Raw genomic sequence first — 10818 nt, 5'->3', positions numbered from 1 at the left:
GCATTTTTCAAATCAGTCTTTCCGAAAGAATCTCAATCGTACTTTGCAGGACATTTAAATGTTAAAACCATATTATTTTTACTAAGTTTCGTAAGCATAACGACAACAAAAAAAACAGTGAGGCTAATCGTTCTCTTACCCTTTTAAAAATATTTGACAAAGCACTTAATTTCATTGCATTAGGCATTGATTCAATTAAATATATTTAAAGCCACATGAGTAGTTAGTATAGCTTGTGTCACCAAACCCATTCTAAAGAGGCTCACAGATGTAGCTTCATGTTGGACCAATAAACAAAAAGAACGAGGCCAGTACGAAGATTATTTCATATTTTCTTTTCCATATATATTTATATATATATAGCAGTCGATTTAACAGGTCAATGGTTGAGATCATAATTACACAGGAATGAAACATTGCTTTCGGGAAACTGTAAAAAGGCATAAGTAGGGAAACCATTCCTTCAAAATATCTCCAAAGAAATACACTAAGGCATTGGCAGATAACACACAGACCATATTAAGCTTGAAGACAGAGCGAAAACACGCATTGGCAAAAAAACAAGTGCAAGCGTCATGGTGGGAGTCTGTTTGAACATCCCGTTGAAGACCTTTGATTCCCCTTGATGGATCTCCTCATCTTCATCACAGAACAGTTCATAAATAATTACTACAGAGCACAGCATACACACATAGTGCTATCTCTGCTATGTCTCCTTGTAGAGCAGCTAATTAACCTACGAGACAGCTTTAGCGTCCTGTGACGGTTTATAAACACTTTCTCTGAAGCACGAGGACTATTCTCAGTCACACTGAATCCTCAGCAGTTTTTTTGGCATGAAATGGTCAAATGTTGCCAGCTTCGGTCTAAAACCAACAAAAAGCCTCTTGTTCGCGTCGTGGATTTCATCTTGAAGCTACACCAGGCAGCCCATCATGTGGCACTTTCACATATTATCGTAGATCGTCTGACTGTGAAGCACCGTAGGAAATACGCAGGGGAGTAAAATGGAAGCCTGGGTCGAGTAAAATCTTATTATACATACTGTAGTTAAACTGATATTTTAAAACTCCCAAGGAATTAATTCTTAGGCCAGTTGAAGCTGTGCTGATAGCAGATCATTGAGTTATTAAGAGAACATGTAATGTGTTTCTGGGTCTTTCAAACACGTGGTCACCATTTGATTCAAATGCAACCAAGTCAAGGTTAATAACATGGACTGAAGATGCAGTCTTTTCTAGCACGAAACACCTACAGTACACTCTGCAGATACAACAACTCTCTTCAACTACATGAAGCTTCTTGCAATACTGCAAATACTAAAACAAACCGGCAGGAGAAATCGGTGAGAAATATGTTTACAAAGTCATTTTCATGGAGAAGTCCCAGATGATTTTCTTTGTCAGATCTCGAGTTTGAAGGTGCAGTCTGCGCCAGTGTGTGCAAAGTCACTGCGTCAAGAGTGTTAGGATTGTGAGGACAAAACTAAATAAATAATATCTGCTGTGTATAAATATGGTTCTGTACAGTATTTTATTCTTATTTATTTTATGTGTTGATTTATTATTATTGTCCTAAAATGTTCCTCCATATGTCCACGAGCTCATCAGATACAAACAGTGACAGACCGGGCTACGTGTGGTCGGGAAATCTTCATTTGCTGAGGGCTCTCGCTGCAGATATAATAATCCAACATGCGTCACTCCTCTTCCTCCTCCCCCTCCTCCTCCCCCTCCTCCTCCCCCTCCTCCCCCTCCTCTTCCTCCTCCCCCTCCTCCTCATCCTCCTCCTCATCCTCCTCCTCTTCTTCATCATCTTTGATCTCCACGTACTCCATCACTGCCTCTCCATCCTCTTCATGAGGATCTGATTTCTGGCTCGTGTCCTCACCTTCTTCTTCCTCCTCCGACTCCTCCTCCGACTCCTCCTCCACTTCATCCAGAAGCTCCTCCTCTTCCTCTTCCTCTTCTACGTCTCTCTCTTCTTCATACGAGGATATGGGCGAGTAGTGAGGGAGGTCGTACACTGGAGGGCTGCTGGGAGGAGACGAGGAGCCGGGGGGGACGGGGATAGTGATGGCAACCGGAATGGAGAAAGCAGGAAGTGTCTCAGCATCGACGACCTCTCGCACCTTCCTGGAGTTCTGGTTCTGTCCGGTGGTCCCGGAGGTGTTTGGGCCAGAGGAGGGGATGACGGCCATGCCCAGCCCCGAGGTCAGGGCTCTGGGAGGGGTGCTGTACTCTCTGATCTCCCCCGGCTCCAGGGGGTCCGGACCACAGGGGTCGTGCTCGCTGCAGCACAGCTTCCCGTCCAGCTTGGAGATGAAGAGCAGGCCGTCGCGGTGCAGTTTGCAGAACGAGCTGGGGCACATCTCGCAGAAAGAGGAAGCCTCCGTACAGCAGACATCACACTGATGCCACGGACACTCCCAGCGACCTGCAATACAGACAAGAAGATACAATGACTAGAAAAAAACAAGTTTAAAATGTATTTACAAATATTAATAATAATAATCCATTTGATTTATAAGCGCACTTTTCATTTGAGTAAACAAAACTCAAAGTGCTACGGAGTAAAATGGTTGAAACAAAACAACAACAATATAATAAAGTAGACAACAGAATAAAAACCGTGAGTGTGTGCCTTGGTGTTATAGTGACACAAAGTCAAAGATGATTCAGTGTAATAAAATAATATATAAATAATATTTAGATTAGATATATTCATTGATCCCAAATTGGGAAATAGTTTTGTTACAGCAGCATGTTAACAAGGCATTGCACATGAGATAAAATGTTATGAAATATATATATATATATCAACAGTATAAAGATAAATACCTATAGGGTATCCATAGAAAACACAATATAAAATATACAAAATAAGTAAGAATACACTGTAATAGACAAATGTACTGCTAAAACTAAATATATTAAATACATTAATTTTACGGTTTTTCTATTATACTCACTTCCCCCTTTAGATATATGATATCAGGATTGGGGTCTAATCGCCAAACACTATTAATATTTCAATCATATGGCGTAAATAAATGTTCTTTAAACATAACATGAAGTCTCTCCTGATTGATACATCCCAAGTTGGAGAAACCCAGAGAGGTTTGTGTATTCAGGATTGTGGGAAACGGTATTTCGATCTCTCTGTCTGTACACACAAAATGACTGACCTGCAGGCCTCTTGGTGAGGTTCAGGCAGTCTGCGTGGTAAACCTTGGGGCAGCCGGGCCTCTTACAGGAGACCATCTGTCCTCCGTCTCCGCAGCTGAAACACTCGTCCTCCCGCTCTTTGGTCACCAGCACCTTCTTCCTCTTACCCCTCCTCTTCATCTTACGCCCTTTATCGTCAGATGGAGGGTTGTTCTGTTCAGAGGGAAGATTTTAACATAGCTTTTTATTTATGAGACTCAATTATGATGTGCCCCTTTAGAGAAGTCTTACCTCAGGTAGTGGTGACTATATACATTTAGAATTCAGTACATTTTTTTTTAATACTTCTACTTTATCTGAGCACCTTTGAACTTCTTCACAACACTGAAAGTCTGTTCTGAACCGAGGGATGAAGTCAAATCTACTTTTTGAAAAGCCTTTGTTTTGATGAGACTAAATTATGATGTGCTTTTTTAAGGAGTGCAGATGGAAATGAGCTATTAGCTCAAATCTGGCATAATTCATCTCTTCTTTGAGATTAATGTATTTGTATGCATGGTCCTTGTTGAAATAAATACATAATAAGAAGAAGTCTTACCTCAGTTAGTGGTAACTTAAGTATTTAAGTACATTTAAAAAATACTTCTACTTTATTTGAGCACCTTTGTACTTCTTCACAACACTGAAAGTCTGTTCTGAACCGAGGGATGAAGTAAAATCTACTTTTTTTAAAAGCCTCATTTGCCTTGCATCAATTGTAAAATGCTTCGATACCATATCTGGTGCATTGCTGTAGAATAAACTACCCACAACCCTACTGTATATAAAGGAATTAGCACACTATTGTACATCTACAGAAGTAACATGCTAAATATACATGAATGCAGGAGTAATATTGATCTAAAAACATCCTACTGTATATAAAAGTAAACCGCCAGTGAGCCTCAGACACCAGAAATATTGTTAAATTAATATATATGCATGTAAAACACACACACACACACACCCCTGAGTTGCTTCCGATGGCCAACGGTGTGTGAATGTGTGTGAATGTTAGGTCCTAGAGTAAGCTACACTGCGCTGTATGACTGGGTGTGAATGGGTGAACGACATGTAGTATGTAAAGTGCTTTGATAAGCTATATAAGTACAGTCCATTTCCACCATCACACACACACACACACACACACACCACACACACACACACACACACACACACACACACACACACACACATACACACACACACACACACACACACACACACACACACAAGACCATTAACAGATCATTTTACCAAGTGTGGAATGCATCTAAAATGAATGTAGGGGATTACTTTAGTCGTTATTGTTTGTTTGTGTTTTCCGTTGTTCTTTATGTTTCCCTTTGTACATATAAGCAGTACAAACCATTGTTTCATTTGTATATGCATACATTTTGCTTTCGATTACTAAATGACAAGCCCCTGGTTATGCATTGTAGAAACGTAATAAAAGGATTTTTGATCTGAAAAGTGAAACACTGACCTTTGGCCTGACCCCCAGGAAGCCGCTGCAGTTCGGAGCTCCACATTTACAGACTGTCTTCCCGTTCCCCAAACACTCCAGGTTGTAGTTGAAGGTGAGCTCTGTGCCTGCACGCAAACACAAAATACCTCCACTTCAGAATTCCTTATTTACCAATGTTTCCATTAAACATGACAAGGTTCTTCGTTGACCAAATATTGAATGGTCGATGTTTGACCAAACTCCCTCATGTCAGCGGTTATATTTACCTGCAGCGACGTCGATGAGAGCGAACAGACCCACCCTGGTGTCTCCGCTCACCGTCCACTTCTGCGTCTCACAGTTGGGCTGACAGCAGTGGTTCATGAAGCGAGCCTCGTTCCCCTTCGGACCGGCGTCGATGATTCGATCCTGACAAACAGAGACACAACTGATGAAACTGCAGCTTCCACACAGCACATAGGACACTTTAAATACTGTTTTCATGCCAATGCTATAGCCAGTGCAAGCAGAGAACCGACAATTGTTTCTACTAAAAAGTCACAAATCTGGGAAATGTTTTGTAAAATTGTACACATTTAATGGAGCAATCTCCAACCAGTAGTGTTAACATGTGTTAGCACAAAGAGGTCCTGGTCTTGGTTCTTGTTTAGTTCAAATGGCCTTTTTGATCGTGTCTTATAATTCTCCCGTAAAATAAATAATATATTTAAGACGTCTATTTTTATGATATAGTCTAAAAGTCAACTTCACAAGATGTAAACAAGAAAGCATTTTTTCATTTTTAAATCTTTCCTAAATCAAATTTGGACCTTTTTTACGGAATAATTCTGTGTTTTAAGCTTGGTTTGTTTGTGTGTTTGTCAGCAGGTAAACCTCCTGCCCTGATTTTCATGAAACTTGGTAACACAGTGTACCATCGAGCAAAGAGGAAGCTTTAAAATCAAGAGACTGATCTGAATCATTGGTCACAAACACGCAACAGCAACAAACTTAGGTGGCGCTTTGAAACGATGGTACAATTATCACCAGATTTCTGGTTCTGACGTCTCAACCAGTGTTCTTCATGAATACACACTTTAACACACACTCTCTGCAGCTGTACCTTGTCCAGAGTCAGCATGTAGAAGTTACAGATGTCGGTCTCCTGAGCCTGTCTGATCCTGGACCGGCACTCCTCCTCGTCGATCACCTCCCCGACGTACTCACTCACAAAGTGACCCTGAAACATTTAACATTATTAATCCTCTGGGAAGTAAACACTGAGTAGTACCAGCAGTGTTAATGACAGTAGTGTTGCTACCTTCTTGATGTCGTGGACGCAGCGCAGCCCCCACCCTCGGGACAGCGTCCTGAAGATCTCCACCTGGCTATACTGACGCTTGCTGAACGCCTGATTCAGGCAGCGCTCCCCCGCCGGGCAAACCTGGAAACATTTCAGCGTCTTTCAGCATTTTGTTTCGATTGAAAAGGTCTCCCATTATACTGTTTTTCATCAATATATTATAGGTCTCAGATATATACAGAACCTGTCTCTGATTGGCTGAAACACCAAACGGATCATTGCAGCATCCCATAATCCCCTCTGTTTCAGCCCTGTTTCCAAAGTGCTGATTCTCTGTCTGTTACTTTAGATGAAAATAAGGAGCCCCTCCCCACGCCCCTCTGAGAGAGATTTGGTTACAAAGAACTCAATGGTGCTCTAGGAGGAGATTCAGGTGATAAAGGGAGGGGGGGTTACCTTGGTTGGTGATTGGCTAATGGTTACACAAGCCAAACAATCGTTATGATCAGCTCATTTTCAGACAGGTTTTTATAGAAATGGATCAGGACAAAAAGAGAGAGAATCTTTGTTCCTGAGACTTTCAGAGTCTCTTTCCACAGAGGGGACACATGTTGATGTAGAAGAGACATGAAGAAGAGGGGACACATGTTGATGTAGAAGAGACATGAAGAAGAGGGGACACATGTTGATGTAGAAGAGACATGAAGAAGAGGGGACACATGTTGATGTAGAAGAGACATGAAGAAGAGGGGACACATGTTGATGTAGAAGAGACATGAAGAAGAGGGGACACATGTTGATGTAGAAGAGACATGAAGAAGAGGGGACACATGTTGATGTAGAAGAGACGTGAAGAAGAGGGGACACATGTTGATGTAGAGGAGACATGAAGAAGAGGGGACACATGTTGATGTAGAAGAGACATGAAGAAGAGGGGACACATGTTGATGTAGAAGAGACATGAAGAAGAGGGGACACATGTTGATGTAGAAGAGACATGAAGAAGAGGGGACACATGTTGATGTAGAAAAGACATGAAGAAGTGGATTTTGCATAATAGGTGACTTGAACAGTTTTGGACAAATTGTTTTCAACAGTCTCTAAAATTCACCTCTTGCTGAACACTTTATTATAATAACTAAGGAGGGTGTACAAAATAAGAAAGCTGTACATCTCCTGTTGAACGAAATAAATGCAATGAGACTATAGCATGTAAGATTAACCTGTGATACCGGTATACTATTACAACCCTTTATCTATGTGTATTTTAAAATGTATATTTCTGCTACTTGGACACAAAGCACTTTAATTATTATTTGTGTCCATCTATAGATCTCTAAACCGGCTGTGAAAGTTCTGGTTTCTGTACCTGAGGGTGACACTCGTAGAGCAGCATGCGGTTGATGCACTCAGAGTCCATCCCACACGGACTCTCGTCTGACGCCTTGCAGTTACAGCGCGGGATCTCTGATAGGTCGGCCGTGAAGATCTGAACCTTTCCTATTGGTCGGTTCACCTGAAAGAGTCAGAAAGGTGAAATGACACATCAGTATGTATATATCTAATCCATCCTTATTTAATCAAAGAGCCACATTTTTCATGAGAAACAGTCTTATATGCCTTTAAGTGCCTTTGGCTTAACTTAAAAAAAGATTATATGGATATACGATAATGATAATATCAATAATAATTATAATAACTATTATCATAATTATCTTAATTATCATAGCTTATATAAAAATAGGATGAGAAATGAAACTGTCTTGTTATCTGAACATGGACTTGTTTTTTTAAGCTATGCTTTCTGCCGTCCCGCTTCTACTCATTCTGTTTTTTCGGATCTATAAACTGTGTAATTGTTGAAATAGTAGAATACATTTAAAAAATAAAAATATGAGAAACTCATAATTCATCTCATAATTGAATCACTACGATAAAAATCATGTATTTTTAAGGGTAGAAATAAGTAAAGCCACAAGTGTCCTTCCTGACCTTGATGTGTTTGTACGGCGGAGGCTTCCTGTCGTTCTTCCTGTCCTCCTGCAGCTGCCGGAGCTCCTTCTCTGCCTGCAGCTCCCGAAACCGAACAGCCGCCTCCTCCAAAGCTAAGGAGGAAGACCAACAGTCAGACCATCACCAGGTAAAACCAAGGAAGCAACAAACAGCCATTTTGCTGAGCACACTGATTACCTTTCCTGTAGGTGGCGTCCACTCCTTTCCCCATCTTCTCTCTGCTGTTGGCGTCCACGTCCATGTACGGGAAGACGCGCGCCTGATAGGTCCACAGGTAGTCGTTGGAGCCGAAGAAGTGGACCGGAAACTCCCCGACGTCGTGCCTCATGCGCAGGATGTTCTCTGGGATCGATTTGGGATGGCTGACCTCCGCTGGCCACCACCTTTATGGAACAGGAGAAACCATTGTTTTATAGCACCTTTCATGCACAAAGCAGCCCGAAGTGCTTTACAGAAAACATTACAACATTATTAAAATAATATTAAAATAGATACAGAACAAGATAAAACATCTACAGTGATCCTAATGAAATCCCAGTGAATTAAAGCTGACAAGAAATTAAAATAGGTTCAAATAAAACAATTTAAAAAAGAAAAATACAGTAAAACATAGACAATGATACTAGTGAGAATGGAAAGTTAACCCAAATTAAAAGCCATATTAAAAAGATAGGGAGTTTGCTGTTCTAAGATCCACGGGTGAATGAACAGAGTTATTATAATTCAGCCTGAGGTGACTTTTAATTCTGTAAAAAAGGGGAAGCACTGACCTGTAGCGGCCGACCTTCACCCAGAGGATGTCCTTGTAGTGAGGTTTCTTCCCGGCCTTGCAGTCGTTGCAGAACCAGCTTCCTTTAGGCATCTCCATGTTCAGACACTCGCGGTGAAACGCAGCGGGACAGGACTCGCAGCACAGCAGACTGCCTCCTGCGGGACGGGAGGAGGACACATCGTGAAAACTGGTGATTGTTTTAGTGGGCGTGAAGGTTGGCTAGAGCTACTTTAAAAGGTCCCCTATTATACTGTTTTTCATCAATATATCACAGGTCTCAGATATATACAAAACATGTCTCTGAAGTGTTTGGCTCCAAATACCAAACAGATCATTGCAGCATTACCCATAATCCCCTCTGTTTCAGCCCTGTTTCCAAAGTGCTGATTCTCTGTGTTACTTTAGATCAAAATAAGGAGCCCCTCCCCACGCCCCTCTGAGAGAGATTTGGTTAAAAAGAACAAAATGGTGCTCTAGGAGGAGATTCAGGTGATAAGGTGGGGGGGGGGGTTACTTTGGCTTGGTTGCTGATTGGCTAATGGTTACACAAGCCAACACATCGTTATGACATCATAAAGTGGCCAAAATCTGATCAGCTCATTTTCAGACAGGTTTTTATAGAAATGGATCAGGACAAAAAGACAGAGAATCTTTGTTCCTGAAACTTTCAGAGTCTCTTTCCACAGAGGGGACACATGTTGATGTAGAAGAGACATGAAGAAGAGGGGACACATGTTGATGTAGAAGAGACATGAAGAAGAGGGGACACATGTTGATGTAGAAGAGACATGAAGAAGAGGGGACACATGTTGATGTAGAAGAGACATGAAGAAGAGGGAACACATGTTGATCTAGAGGAGACATGGAGAAGTGGATTTTGCCTAATAGGTGACCTTTAAGGTTACTACTATTTTCTGTAATCGCTTTCAGCTTATTGTCTACACTTCAAAATAACAAAGTAAGCAAATTGCTGGTCATTGGAATTGGTGGAGACCAATAACACTGTAGCTGTAACAACTTTACAATATGTGGGTTAAGTGTTTCTGTCAGCTTGCCATTTTGTTATTTTGCCACCGAGTGGTTTGTTAGTTGTTCATCACACTGAAGTTGAAATGCTTTCACATGTTCCTGAATCCGTACCTTCGGTGCAGACGAAGCACCAGCTGACGTTGACGTGCTCGTGGTTCTTGACTCCGCGGCGGGGGGTGAAGTGGTTGGGACAGATGATGCTGTTGTTGGAGAGGACGACGGTGCCGGCGGCCATGCACAGGTCTGTCGCATGATAGGCTACTGGGCATCGCACGCAGCGAACCAGACGACCTGCGGAAGGATACACGGACAGTCAGAGCAGGGAAGGTGCAACAGACAAACAGAGGTCATTACCCTAAAACATCTTTGTTAGAAAACTCTCACTCGTCACCGGCTTGAGCTTCAATCTCAGGATCCATGTATTTATTATCCTCTCAAGAATGGAAGTAGTTTTTCTTCCAGATCTGCGGGTTTCCAGGCCTCTGATTAACCCAGGTTACCCAGAAAACACTACAGCTGTGGTGGGCGGCCAGGCGAAGCTGGTGTGTAAAATCCACCGGCCGGCGTCCACCAAGGTGCAGTGGCTGAAGACGGAGGTCAGCGAGAGCGTAACGCCTACTCTCAGGGCTCTAACGGTGAGAACAACTGCAAACAATAAATGTTTTCTGTCCTCATCATATTGGACGTTAGAAAAATATCCCTTGTCGTCACCAGCTTGAGCTTCAATATCAGGATACATGTATTTCTAAATCCAGAATGGAAGTAGTCATCACATACAGAGCATCAACTAGTTCCTGAACAGTGTCCTTCACATGCTGATATCCAAGAGAGGGAGTTACAGTCACAAGATGGAGGAATAGAAAGCAGTCTTCAATGTTTACTTCAGATTAGCTCCACGTCAGAAATGAGCATGCTTGTCATATGTCTCTCTCCATAGAGGCTGAATCATCATGTTAATCACATAGCTATCATTTGCCTAAAGCAGTCCTGATGCTCTTCTAGGTCATCATACATCCTGTCATGTACACAGCTACAGTTATCTTGTGCT

General features: G+C 41.9%; 1 protein-coding gene across 1 annotated transcript in view; it reads right to left on the bottom strand.

The window, feature by feature from the left end:
- Positions 1-320: 320 nt before the first annotated feature.
- Positions 321-10818, bottom strand: part of nsd1b (nuclear receptor binding SET domain protein 1b) — a 28823-nt gene continuing 18325 nt past the window's right edge. The window contains 11 exon segments of the mRNA XM_034229035.1: positions 321-2436; positions 3188-3380; positions 4693-4799; positions 4941-5082; positions 5777-5893; positions 5975-6097; positions 7326-7472; positions 7949-8061; positions 8147-8352; positions 8740-8896; positions 9882-10061. Coding sequence (XP_034084926.1) covers positions 1700-2436; positions 3188-3380; positions 4693-4799; positions 4941-5082; positions 5777-5893; positions 5975-6097; positions 7326-7472; positions 7949-8061; positions 8147-8352; positions 8740-8896; positions 9882-10061 — 2222 coding nt within the window. The 3' untranslated portion in view covers positions 321-1699.

Source organism: Gymnodraco acuticeps, unplaced genomic scaffold (assembly GCF_902827175.1).
Source record: "Gymnodraco acuticeps unplaced genomic scaffold, fGymAcu1.1, whole genome shotgun sequence".
Taxonomy (NCBI): domain Eukaryota; kingdom Metazoa; phylum Chordata; class Actinopteri; order Perciformes; family Bathydraconidae; genus Gymnodraco; species Gymnodraco acuticeps.
This window is presented reverse-complemented; position numbering and strand designations above follow the sequence as displayed.